The sequence below is a fragment of the Loa loa genome (genome assembly GCF_000183805.2).
Source record: "Loa loa unplaced genomic scaffold supercont3.164, whole genome shotgun sequence".
NCBI classification, from domain to species: domain Eukaryota; kingdom Metazoa; phylum Nematoda; class Chromadorea; order Rhabditida; family Onchocercidae; genus Loa; species Loa loa.
In genome coordinates this window covers 108,405-122,458 of record NW_018108344.1, presented here as the reverse complement: position 1 = coordinate 122,458, position 14,054 = coordinate 108,405, and the positions used below count along the sequence as shown (strand labels likewise).

General features: G+C 30.9%; 1 protein-coding gene across 1 annotated transcript in view; it reads left to right on the top strand.

The window, feature by feature from the left end:
• The window catches only part of LOAG_17973 (CBR-GON-2 protein), a gene marked incomplete at its 5' end in the record, with an annotated part of 19,178 nt that extends 7,727 nt beyond the window's left edge, over positions 1–11,451 (top strand). Inside the window, 25 exons of the mRNA XM_020450642.1 lie at positions 497–658; positions 871–921; positions 1,156–1,363; positions 1,434–1,499; positions 1,914–2,043; positions 2,851–2,985; positions 3,361–3,533; positions 3,816–4,016; positions 4,422–4,564; positions 4,656–4,770; positions 4,950–5,139; positions 5,279–5,341; positions 5,454–5,556; positions 5,703–5,858; positions 6,157–6,221; positions 6,580–6,712; positions 7,460–7,568; positions 7,936–8,139; positions 8,377–8,449; positions 8,893–8,977; positions 9,353–9,448; positions 9,795–9,888; positions 10,306–10,491; positions 10,790–10,930; positions 11,160–11,451. Coding sequence (XP_020305655.1) covers positions 497–658; positions 871–921; positions 1,156–1,363; positions 1,434–1,499; positions 1,914–2,043; positions 2,851–2,985; positions 3,361–3,533; positions 3,816–4,016; positions 4,422–4,564; positions 4,656–4,770; positions 4,950–5,139; positions 5,279–5,341; positions 5,454–5,556; positions 5,703–5,858; positions 6,157–6,221; positions 6,580–6,712; positions 7,460–7,568; positions 7,936–8,139; positions 8,377–8,449; positions 8,893–8,977; positions 9,353–9,448; positions 9,795–9,888; positions 10,306–10,491; positions 10,790–10,930; positions 11,160–11,306 — 3,229 coding nt within the window. The 3' untranslated portion in view covers positions 11,307–11,451. The remainder of the gene's footprint in view (positions 1–496; positions 659–870; positions 922–1,155; positions 1,364–1,433; positions 1,500–1,913; positions 2,044–2,850; positions 2,986–3,360; positions 3,534–3,815; positions 4,017–4,421; positions 4,565–4,655; positions 4,771–4,949; positions 5,140–5,278; positions 5,342–5,453; positions 5,557–5,702; positions 5,859–6,156; positions 6,222–6,579; positions 6,713–7,459; positions 7,569–7,935; positions 8,140–8,376; positions 8,450–8,892; positions 8,978–9,352; positions 9,449–9,794; positions 9,889–10,305; positions 10,492–10,789; positions 10,931–11,159) is intronic.
• Between the last annotated feature and the right edge of the window lie 2,603 nt (positions 11,452–14,054).

Here is a 14,054-nt window from a genome sequence, read left to right as displayed (position 1 = left end):
CCCCCGATTTTACACTGCCTCAACTGAAATAATGTTCTTCTACGTAGTTAAGGATATACTCAGGATCACCCTTTATGGATGCTTTTAAGTCTTCATTGAAAATCTTCATGTGGAGTTATAGTGTTAATATTAGGACATTCAACAGAGCATTTATCATAATCTTTAAATTCCAGATATATTTCAGTGACATTTGTTACAAAAAGTAATTGCTAATTTGGATTTGAAACCTTTAAATTTGATCCTTCAAGATTGTTATTATAAGTCAGGATTGTTTACTAATTAAAAAGAGAAAAAAAAATCGTGTTATGCTGAGCCAAATAAATTAACTAGGATTTGAAATTCGTCATGTGTACAATAAAAACTCATGCGGAGTATTCGTTACGGAAGTTGGTATTTCATGTGCTGTATCTAGGCCATCTACATCACGTCAACGTTACACTACCTCAAATGAATATTGTTGCCTCAGTACAACAAATATTAATTACTTCTTTTAAAGGGATTTCCGTAAACTTTCATTGTCATTATTGGAACACTGCTACAACCATGACGATGCACAAACTCTTCAGTTGCTTACTTATGAATTAATCAGTTGGGGGAATGAAACGTGTCTTTCACTTGCCGTAATGGTCAATAATAAACAATTTTTGGCCCATCCATGGTAAGAGTTTGGAACTTTTCTTTTTTCAAAGTTTTATTGGAAAATGACAAATACTATTAATGACTTGATTAGAAACTAAATGAAATTTGGTGTTACGAAATATATAATCGATAGATATTCGGTAAGCCCATCACCAGAAAAATGTTTAAGCAGTGCTTTCGATTGGAGATGGTAATTTTATATTTTTCATTGATCTTTCTGATATCTTTCAGTTGTCAGATCTTATTGGCTGATTTATGGCATGGCGGTTTAAGGATGCGCAGGTAGTCCCTAATCTTCTTTTTTAATTCTTAAAGAGAATTTATCACTGTTTTACGAACAGTTAGTATATTCATGGGGTGAGGTTCTAGGTAAACATTTGATTTATCAAATTTATATAGTATTTCACTTTACTTCACATTGCAGCGGAATCTAAAAGCACTGGAAAGATTTTTTTTTCAGTCTTCTTTGTCCTCTTTTTTTCGTTAATTGATAAAAGTTTTATCGAGAATTTTCAGTCATTCCAATCTTAAAGTGTTGTTTGGTTTATTCTGCCCGCTGACCATATTTCTGTTGGAATTCAAATCACGTGAAGAATTGTTGCTACAACCACAAACTGCAGCAGAGCATGAAAATGACCTCAATGATAGTTCCAGTTCTAGTTCTAGTTCCGGGACTGACTCATCATCAGATTCGGATTTCAGTTCGGATGATGAGCTTCAAGATGTATGGATTTCGACTTCACCATGTGAATAACTTGAAAACAGTTTGTCATTGTTCTTAATTTTGTTTTCAGAATGAGCAAGATGGAGAAAGGCGAAGAAATTCAACAGAAAGTGCACAATCAGTGAATTTAGCTGGCGTAAATTTTTTTCAGAAAATTCATCGGAATTGAAATATTTACAAAAGTTGCATGCAGTCGAATTCAAATATTTTCTCATCGGTAGTTTGTATGACCCAAACTAGTAGTGAAAGTATTTTTGATTGTTTTAAAGCCGAGGACCGATTGCTATTACAAAGAAATACCATAAGAAAATCAGTTTAACTTTTATTTACTCACTTGGACGCAGTCATTAAGTGTGTTAGAGATCTTTTGATGAAGGATGGCATATGCTGTTGATCAAGTTCCATATCGCAACACATATGCGTTATGTTGCACATTTGTGCCGTCGTATTGAAAAAAAAACATGAAGACGTGTAGGATATTTGGAAGAAAGTTGCTATTTTGAAACATATTATTTCAAACCGTTTTTATTATTTATTTAAGCTGTTTCAGAGTAGACGAAAACGCATTCGACCTCATCTCAAAGACGGTAGTTCTGTGTCAAATGGTGGAAATGTAACGTCACCACATGAAGTTATCGAAATTGTTAATGTTAATACATTAGCTGCCACCAATGGTGCAGGTAAATTGTTTAAAATGTTAACTGTTAATTTGTTTAATTCCAGTAATTGATTTGAAAAACCGATTCAAAACAGAAATGAACAATTAGATGAATTTTTTTAATAGACATACTTGAAGGTACATCACAGTAATGATCTTCCGGCTTTTACTACTGTCATTTGCCATTTGTTTCTAATTTATTCATTAAAGCCTAGCACATCGATTGCATTACTTATATTTTAAAAAAAAAAAAAAAAAAAAATGATCGTTACGGAGCTGTTTTTCTCTGCTTTTAGTAATATTTAAGTTATCAAGTTAGTGATGGATTAGTTAACTGATAATCGTCTTACGGAGTATTTTCCCAGGTGACAGACTGCCCTGAATTTTTTCGTAACAGCCTGTCTATGGAGTACATTATCCATTCTTATAGGCACAAGGAAAAAAAAAACATCCATTTTTCGGAATATGTACCACTGTACTTAACGAGATTTGCCGTGTAGAGTTTTTTTTTCTAATACTGTCTCATTCGCCATGGAACGGTAGTCGGCACTGTTAGTGATATTTAGTTAAAGCAATTTTAAGAGAAAAAAATTATGCTGTTGTTAAAACTATTAATTATTGGTTTATTTTCTTTCGGCACTTGAATTTGTGTAATTTGAAATAAAAAAATAAGTCTTTTAAATATTCTTTAATCATTTCATAAATAAATGCAGTATGTGGTATCTTACCAGTCTTATTTATCTCGTTTTCACCGTCATCAGATTCTAGTACCACTATGTATCTTTTATTGCTAAATTAAAGTGAAACTTTTTTTTTGGGTTTATTTTAGGAGCTATATTCAGTTCTCCTGGAAGTCACGCGCGAAGCGCTTCGATATCATCTGTTAAAAGTCGAGTCAGTCAACAGCAACAAGCTGGAATTACGCCACGTAAAACGCCGCCGAAGCAACTTTCCGCAAATAAAAGTAATTTTGTGCATATTTATTACTTTTAAATCACCTTTGCTTACGTCTTTTCACATTTCTTATCCAGATAAGTGGAAGAAACCTGTCTTAGATAAATGAAATTTTTATCTTAGCTTTGTGCTATCTCGCATCAGTCTTCAGATTTGCGATTATCAAGACTGCTGAATATTTGTGCAACACACTTGTTAATTTTCCTGAAATTATCTTAAAAATTTCAAATTTATTCTTGAGATTTGAAATACTGACCTAAGATATTTAAGAGAAAACTTACCAGATACTTTTTCTTGTGTGCTAATTACTTTGCCTGATTAATTAAGTTTTTTCCAGTATTCATAAGTTACATACATTATGCATGCAAATTACTCAAAATTTTAGAAGAACGTATTATTCATCGGGAAACTTGTGGATCGCTAGCAAATTGTGTTTGTGGGATAGTGAAAGGTAAAAATTTGCAACGTAAATTCGATACATGCGATCATGGCAATAAGTCTGCACCTCCATCACTTTCCAGAATGGTTACAATAGCCGGACAGAGCGTCCATCACATGGTTGGTACTTGAATATTTGTATTTTTTGTCAGATTTTATTTAGTTAAACTCCAAATCACAACTGTTACTAATAAAATCACTTCTTAATTTCTTAATTTTACTATCTACTTATATACTTTGATAAATCAATAAGCAGTTACTTTTATTAAATGATGATTAGCTTATTTTAAACTACGATTTGTTGCAATATCAATCCATCATCACAGTTGGCCTTGTTAGGTGAAAAATAAAGAGTGTTAGGTGAAAATTTTAATGTAAAGTATTTAATTGGAAATGTTTCAGAGACCTATCAAATTTCGTCGGAAATTGTATGAATTTTATGTAGCGCCGATAACAACGTTTTGGGCGTGGGCGATTACTTTTTGTGTATTCTTATGTTGCTTTGCTTATGTATTACTGGTTAGAACAATGATCAGGCCAACATGGTTGGAGTGGCTTGTGTTTGCATATGTTGTTGTATTTGGTTTAGAACATTTGCGCAAGGTTAGTTTTGTTTGAAGAAAACTATTTGCAATTCGTATTACATCGATGTACTGTCGAATTTCATAAAATTTGAAGCACTTAACTGTTATATTCTGATTGGTTACGTCGTTCATTTTTCTTTTTTTTTTTTTTTTAATTGGGATTGAAATTACAATTCAAAGTTATAGGAGTTCCGTGAATTCTGTTTAATACACTTACTAATTAAGTTGTCAGATGCTAATGAGATTTGTTCTTCGTTCGCCTCTAAGTTGTCAAGATTTCTCTTTAATTATATTCTGACTTTCTAAAATTTCTCTTCATTATATTCTGACTTTCTAAAGTCTAAAGACTTTCTAAAATCAGAATATAATCGAGTAGAGATCTTGGTATAAAAAGTGAATGGTTTTAGTAACAATTCTGTTTCAGTTCATTATGTCAGAACCAGAGTCGCTTGCTCAAAAAGCCAAGTATTTTTTCAATAATACCTGGAATTTATTGGCAACTTTAGCCGTCACAACATATTTAATTGGGTTTGGATTACGATTGGATGCAAAGCATGAGTCAATAAGGTAAACATCCATTGATAACGTAATCGATAAAATCATCTTTACCAAATTTTACTGAATGATTTTCACATCTTTTTTCATGTCCTATATTTAGAGCAGTTGGAAGGGTAATATTGGCATGTAATTCGATGCTTTGGTCCATTAAATTGTTGGATTTTATAAGTGTACATCCTCGTATGGGACCTTATATCACTATGGCTGGAAAAATGGTAGCTTCAAGACTGATTGGTTTATTTAAAATGCCTTTTTTGATCTTTAGCACAGTTCTATTTCATTTTTACTAATCGAAATCTTTCAACAATGTGGAATGTACGGACGAGAATACTTATCATTTACCCGGTATTTTGAGGCAAAGTTTTTTTTACTTTTTTTTAAAAAAAATTTGTAGATCCAAAATATGCTCTACATCATCGTACTGTTGTTTGTTTCAATGTTGGCATTCGGTTTGGCTCGACAGTCAATCACTTATCCTGATGAAAGCTGGCACTGGCTTCTTTTACGAAATATCTTTTATAAGCCATATTTCATGCTTTACGGAGAAGTATATGCTGGAGAAATTGATACGTGTGGGGATGGAGGTTTTTTTTTCGATCCAAATTTTGTTCAATTTTCAAAACAACACTACTCCTTATGACAAGATTGTTTATTTTTTAATTATTCCAATGAGTGATAATTGAAGCGTATAGGTTATCATTAAAAAGATGATTGTGCTTTCAGCTTGGGACACACATATTGCGAAAGGCGTAGCCATCAATGATCTGTATAATGGAACACGTTTTGGTTAGTATTTGAAATGACACAATGTTATTATCACTGACCTAATTTTTTGTTTAATCCTTTGAAATTAAATATCTATTGCGTGTTCATTCTTTAAAAGTGGTTAGTGTTCTAGATCAAAGTTGTCCGCATGGATATTGGGTACCGCCACTGTTGATGACAGGTTTCCTGCTCATTGCAAACATCTTATTGATGAGCATGCTTTTGGCAATTTTCAAGTTTGTTGTATTACCTTATTTGAATTGTTTTTTACAGAAACAACACGTCAAATATACATTAGTAAATTAAGTAGTAATGTAAAATTCGATTGTTTTTCAGTCACTTTGCCCAGTAAATAGGCTAACTGTCTTCTTCCTGTTTACAGTAACATTTTTGAAAAAACGGATCGAGTTTCGAAGGAAATTTGGCTTTTCCAACGTTATCGGCAAGTTATGGAGTATGAAAGTACACCTTTTCTTCCTCCTCCCCTTACACCTCTCTATTATTTGTGGATGATTTTCAAATGCATCAAGACTAAAAGGTAACATATATTCGAAAAAAAGATTTGCGCTTCGCTTTTTCTTTCTATGGTTTTCTTCTAATAAAGAATGGCTGTTTAAGGGGATAATATTGGTTATTGTTTTATAACAAATAAATAATTTGATAAAGCAGTGTTATTAAGTTATTTAAATAAAGATTTTATTGTTTAAGAAGTATTCGTGGGTCATTATTATTTTCGATAGAACTAAGATTGTAGACTTTACTTCTTCCGGATCAGACAAAAGTTTGTCATAGAAAAATTTTTGACCGATACGTTATAGGATAATACGATATTTCAGAAAGTGCACAGCAAATTCAAAGCTTGCGAGGAAGACGAATTCGAAGCTTTTTGATTTCGCCTTAAGTAAGTCCCCTTAGTCCTGCACCATATCAAAAGTTTGAGATAATGGTACAGAGATGACATTTCTGTTATGTCAATCGCCGATAAAATAATATAACATTATAAATTGATGCATGAATTTAAGGATGTAAAAAAATCATTGAGTTATCATTTTCATTCTTGAAAACTCTTTCGAAAAAACTTAGTTAACTCATAAAACACTCAATTTCAGCCTTTTTCCTTTTCGTTGCATATTTATTAAGATCACTTTCAATAGAAGATCTGTACATGCATGCTTTTAGCTAGTCCTCATGAATTTTTTAATGTTAGTGTCATTTGAGAGATTAGTTCTCTCTGTTTGATTTGTTCTTGAAATTTATAGAGTTGTTTCTGGATGCTGATCAAGTGGAAAAAATACATGATTTTGAAGAAGAATGTATGGGAGATTTAGCTCGTGAAAAAGACTATGAGAGGAGTACATCAACAGAAGAAAGGATTCATCGAACTGCAGATAGGTAATATTATTGATATTGTATTATTTTTCATCATTGACAGTATTAAGTTGCTTTTTTTTCCTTGCTATGATTAAGATTATTCGAATAGGATGCGGTTCTAAGCAAACTTTTCCGAAGAGGTTTATAGCTTTTTAATATTCTGTTAAGCTGTTAAACTTATGTGTTTATATATATTCATGACTCTACAGTCTAAATCGTTCCTTTTTCTACTTCTGGAAAAAGAACTGTAGTTTCGAATTTCTAATATTAATATACCTGACGTAATTGTACGATTTAGAATCAATTTTTGGATTCACAGAAATATATCGTTTATTTTAATTTACTCAATGATAGAATTATCAATCGATTCAAAAAACAAATTTGGATAACCTGCTACTTATTTAATCAATAATTACGTTAATTTCTGGAGATTTAGTCTACTTTTACATTCCTAACTAACACTGTGATGCACTAAATAATCTTGATGTTCTTGGGAAGATTATCACTATATGTATTTCATATGAAATCAATTGGAAAATAAATTTCCTGTCTTCTTGTATTCTTAAATTTAATGCAAATTTTTGTTAGTGGAACTAACTATTGTTTCGTAATTTGGAAGTTTGCAAAAAAAAAAACGACATTTTGTAATGCTTAAAATTTATGTACTGTACAGATTTTGGAAATTTCACTTCATTTTTATGAAATTTCACTTTTCAAATCATTTCCTTTAATATCTTACATGTTATCATTATTATCAGTTCTCTTCAGAACTGATCTCATACTTGTTCGATTAAATGATCTCGCAAGTAAGGAGTCAATCCTCAAAACAACAGTACGTGATTTGGATCGTCGTATGGAGATCATAGAAAGCAGACAAGTTTGTTTACATTTCATAGTAGATTTAATTTTCGAAAATTCCCAACTAGATCGGGTATAACACTACTTCGAAGTAAGCTTACGATGTTTTATCATAAAATCGTTTTGTTCAATTCATCCTCTTCGTCTATGGTATTACTGCATTTATAAGTCAACTCATAAGATGTTGTCTAAGTATATATATATGCGTATTTCAACATTGCTTATTCTCTATCATTTCCATATGTATTTGTGTTTCGACATGCATGTTCTTTATCACTTTCGTTTCTCACGTTGACGTGATTAATTTGATTATAAATTTCGCAAAAAATAAGTTGCATTCAGATTTTTCAGCGTTAGTAAGAGTAAAAGTTTCCATTAACTTTTAGCACGAAATGCTTGATTATATGCGCCAAATAGCTAATGCTGCACCGTATCTGTTCCCAAAAGTATCACGGCAGAGCAACAACAGTTGTCCTATGTCATCGTTGCAGTCCAGCTCGTCTACGGATGAACGTGGTCATGGGAATATATCGGGTACTGCAGATTTAACAAATCTCTCAAAAACTGATTACTTATCAAGAAAGGAAAGGGTGATTTTTTTCCTTCTTTCATTATTATCTCCTTGAATAGTAAAGCTTGATTGTAATTCAATAAGTATATAGTTTCGCATATGTTGCAATTAGCAAGTAGTTTGATCAAAAATAAGTGAAGAATGATATCCTTATGTTGATTTTTTTTAGGCCTTATTTTTTCCGTGCTTCTGAAACACTGAATAAAATGAGAGTCATAGAAAAATTTAACTGAGGGTAGTACTAAATTTTTTTCAGTTAGAAACTGAGTCTTTGGGGAATTGCTGCAGAAATTCATCGAAAGAAGAAGATAACAACTTTACTAGTCGTGGTATGGCTTTGAAACTATTTTTGGTTGTATCGGTATCGTCATTATCACTCTTTTATCAATTGCCTCCTAATTCAACAATACGTGTTACGTAAATGTAACTGTTTTATTACATAATAATTAAACTTTATGAACTTTTTCGCATGAATGTTTTGTCCTCTATGGTTGGTAACGTTAAGGTTTGATATACTGCTTATATCCAGTGAATTATGAAATATGAATGAAGTGCTTAAAATTATCATCAAACTATTATAGTGGCACCCACTAATTGTAGCGGTTGTGAATGGGGAATGATTAGAAGAAATAAGATTGATGAGAGTGGAAAGAGATGATGTGAATTTCCTTTATTATTTTTATCATTTTTGATTTCTCCATGTGAATATTTTAATAATTATGAGGTAGTTGTCTTGTAGGCATTTGAAAAAGTAATTGAATAAATTTTCCAGCTCCTCCGGCTGGCCGAAGAAAACGTGCCCGTACAACAACAGTAACGAGTTGTGTCGAAGTTCATGCTAGTTCACAAACGGAAAGGTATGCTAAGGATGTATTCCTGTTCAAATCGTAAAAGAGCTTCCTGCATTTTATATTGACTACGTCAATAGTAAAATAATGGGTAAATGTTTCGTTAGAATGAAACAGATGATACCAACGATGAAATTATTTCGACAACCAAGTTAAATGCGTCCTGTTAATATTCGATTCAAATCGCCGATACCATGAAATTTCATTGTATCGACAATTTGAATATAACTATTAATTTTAACATCTTCGGCAAGAAGTTCTTACTGAACATTGTCCTTAATCAGAATTCATAGATGAATATTGTCATAATGGTAAAAGCAGAAATGAAGCGCTACGTTATAAATTCATTTGAGATTTCCAACGAAGTTTGTAATTTATTTGTAGTATTGGTTTTGGTCGTTTTGGAAGTCTGTTGTCTTTGAATCCAGCTGTGTTGAATCGTGGAAACGATAATTCTACGATCAGGAAGAGGAGTTTGTGGTGATTTCTTATCACTTTTCACTGTATTCAGCAAAAAAACACCATAGATGATCTGTCCTTAGAATGTTATTGTATCCTAAATGCTTTTAAACTTGAGCTATCCACTGCCTCCAATTCAAAGCAGTCTTCTTTACTCAAAATCATATTCTTCCTTTTAGTAATTATTAAAGTTATAAATATCGTGTCTTTATTGTCCTTTGTTCGATACTGTTATTTAAAATCTATTGAGAAAGCAGATCAATTTGTCGCGGTTTTATAGATTTTATTTTCTCGGTTAGTTGGTTTGAGAAAAGATGTAGGTCTTTTTTAAGTGTTTAATCTCAGATTTTTCTCTTTTCTTTTTTAGTGTAACAGATGTTGTAAGACGTGCAAGACGACATGAAGAATATACATCAATAACCGACGCGATTGATTTGGATGAGTCCTCACAACCTGACAAGGTTTTTGACTTTTTTTTTCTATTTATGACATTTTAGTTTTCTTTCTCTTTATGGCAATACAAACTTTCCAGAAGAGCAATTCATGTTCTGGTTGAGGTGAAAGTGAGAGTTTCTGGTAAATTTCACATAACATCCAGGGTTGTTTTAAATAAATCGGGTCCGTGGTTTTGGCATTTGGTTCGTATATGCTAAAAGTGCTCATTGCAAATTTCATTATGTCGTGAAACATTTTTTTTTTTCTGCAGTGATGGGTAAAACATTTTATTATCGGTAATGTAGATTGGCCGTGTTAAGGCAAAATAACCATCAGTTAAACAGTGGACTTGTTCAAGTGACAAACAACGGATATTAGGCTACTATAATTTATTTGGTGCTGTTTTTTTTAAATTTTTATTTTGGTAGTTCAATTTGTTTCAGAGCCACTTTTGTGATAATGATCTTTCCAAAGCACATAATGGTCACCATGTGGAAAATGACGATTTAGTTGATGATGATAACATGGAACCACCGTATAATGGAACAATTACGCCAACAACAACCTTACGAAGAGCGAAAGAAAGCTTTTTGCGTCAACAGAATGATATTTTTAAGGAATATGAAGAAGTGCGAGTTTTTTCTTTTATTATGTTCCACAAATTCTAATTCAAATATTTTCGAGATTTTTCAATGATGGACCATTTATATATTTCATGCTTTTTCATAGACGAATGAAGGAACCAGATTGTTTTGTTTTCTAGCTCATTCTTTGCTTAATTATCTCGTCGTTGGCTATCAATACGGAAATGACTTTTTCTAAAGTGTACTGAAATCATTATTACTCACATTACCTTTTAACATAAAACATTATCCAGTGTGACTAATAACATTTAATAAGGAATTAAGTATATCATTTCATTTATAGCAAGTCATGGTTACTGGTGCTGGAGAATCAGTTCCTGTCAATGAAAATGATGTTGGAGACGAAATACTGAGTGGTTTTAGTGATATGGGCGAGGAATCGAGGACTGTTCTTGGGGATGAAGAGCTTCCGGATTCCAGCAAGGTATCATTGATCTTATTTCTTATTTTTGATTATGCCAAATAGTCACTGAAAACTTGTTGATTTCTTCGGTAATATATTCCTGAAATTAAAATATCTTTTTACATAACTGAATGACACAAAAAATTGCTTTGTCTTCCGAAAAGTATTGTGGGACTTTTATAGTTGTTGTTATCTTTTGAATAGAATACAAAATATTTGGATTTTTGGAAATTTTTTAATTACATTGTAGGAATATATCGAATTTTGTGTTGAGCGGCATTCAGAAGACGAATCAATGTCTTCCTGTACTGCCACATTATCGGACAAGTTAACTTCTAATACAAAAGCACAGTCGATGCATCCGGATGTGAGACCCGTTACTTTGCCTTCTGATTAGGTTGGAAATATTCGAATTGAATTTATTGTTCTGTTAATGGACGCGAATGCCATCTTCAACTTTTATTTTCGCACTTTGTACTTTGTTCAGGAAAGCTTGGAAAATAAGCTAGTCATATTAAAGATATGAAATTTCAAAATTATGCCTGAAGTTTGATTCGAAATAGGCAACGTTTTATAATAAATTTTAATATTTTGAAATTTCAGACATAATTTTGAATATAATTTATTTGGTTTATGACTACCTATGCTTATATATCTATGTGCATATATTTTTCATAAGATTGCTTTATCGATTACAACATTTTGACATGTTGCCAATTGTTTTTTTCTTCCTCATTTTTCATCGTTTTAATTCATCATTTTATGTCATTGTTATGAATAGAGTGCATTAGAATCATTTCTGCTATTATTTATTTCTAAGTCACTTATCGAAAGCATGTTCCTCTTTTTCCTTCACCTTCCTTCATCATTATATTTTACTTTTAATTATTTTAACAAGAGCCAAAATTTGAGTTTAAACAGCCGATTTTCGAATTTAATACATTTAGGTGAAAGTGAGATTAATTCAGGGAAGATTTTTTAATAAAAAAGAAAAAATCGATTTGAATTATCTGATCGTAAATGCATGTTATGCTTGACAGATGCAGAACATGAATACACACTTAGGTAAGAAGTGAATAAGTTAGGTCCAACCAGAATTTCGATCACCTACGATGTTATCTCTTATCTTTATATTTAAGTTATTTCTTGCCATCTTTCTTTTTTCTTCTTTATTTTACAAAACCTTTGCTAATCAGTATCAATTATCACTTTCATGCCGTAATCAGATATCTAAGCCATATGAAGGAGTTACTGAAGTAGGAAGTTCACATTACAAAAAGAGCGAAAAAAAAATGTGTCTAAAAGACGAATGAATGAAAATTATAGATTCGAAATATTTTGACAGTCACTGTCTTTTCTTTTTTTTTCCTTTTCCTTCATTTTTTTTTAGAAATATAATGAATTTTAGAAACATGCTTAAAGTTTTGAATACAATTGTATTATTTCATCTCTCCTCCGTCCGTTTCATTTCATTCCTCATTTTTTCTTTTTTTTGCATATTATGTTTGCATATTTTCCTCTCATTCATCTATTATTGAATAAAATAAGTTTTCAATTTCCTATCATATACGAAAAAAAAGATGAAAGGATACGATGATGAGGAAGAGATGTACATTATTAGATAAAATTTGTTTCTAAAATTATCATCCTTATCACAAATACATCAACCAAATTGTACACTTATCACAAACAAATTGATCAGATCATTTCATCAGATCATATCATTTTTAACAAAAATGAAATACAGACATTTTTTTTTTGAATCTCCTTAAAATTTTATTAACGAACGAAATAATGTGGAAATATTACGAGTTGTAAAAAGAAAAAATGAACTTGGAAAAATATGAAATTTGCTTTGATCTATTTTGGTTAATTATATAGATTACTTTTAGTAGGTCAGTATACGGTAGTCCGAAGTAAACTGCCGAAGTAAACTGTAGAGACTTTATCATTTTCATAGTGCAAAAATTTCAATAACTAGGAAAACCATTGCAATCGGTAAAATAAAGAACAAGTTCTTCATTTTTTTTTCTTTTAAATTAGTATAGTTTGGAATAAAAAAGTCATCATATCCTAAAAATTTAATTAATTTATTTATCATTAATTACTTAATTAAAGCTTTTATTCCAGAATATATGAAAAATAAAATTTTTTTCAATTCTCTTTTTTCAAAAATTTAGAAATTTCAAAAATTATTTAAGAAACAAAAATACGATGTGCTACAGAAAAATGATATGAAAACTTAAAATAAATTTTGTATTCGATCATTATTATGTAACTTTAACAATTTAATTAAACATTTCGTGTCGCCGATTTCCTCAATCTTAAGATTTGGGTAATTAAACCATTATTCCTCAAACTCGATAATGCAGAAACAAATTCAACAATCACAATATCAATAAGACAAATTCAATGACAATATCAATACGAACAAAAGAGGGAACTATAGACCAAATGCTACCCGATATTCATTAAAACTCACCGACCTATTGAAACACATCTTTACAAAATGATTTGACGCTCAGGATCTTCTTCCCGGAGTAGAGATATCTCGGGCAAAGTTATGAAGTCAGATATATGATCACAATTACCGGCTTTAACAGAGCACATAGGCGCGATGGGGGCATTTGCAACACATTATAGCAGCAGTATCATCTATCTCTTCTTCATTCTTTCTAATTCCGGAGTTTTTCCGACACTTTGAGGTATGGGTATGGAATGATAAGTGAAGAAGACAAAAAAGACATTTGTTTGAAATATAATAAAATACATTGCAAAAAATATTTTTAAATAATAAAGTGCTATAGGAGAATAAGAAATGTTATGGTTATTTGTAATATCGCTTGAAAAGACGGCAATTTCATATCATTAATAAGTTTATCATTGAAGTAATCCGTTACTGTAGGATTAATAACATTATCATATACAGTATATATAGTAATCCATGTGATATTATTGCATATGCTATAGATGCTGGAAAAAAAGGGAAGTATTAGAAATTATGAATAAAAAAATATAAATAAATATGTAAATAAATTGTAAATATATAAATAAACTATAAATGAAAATATATAAACAAAAAGAATAAGAATATATATATATATATATATATATATATATATATATATATATATATATATATTAT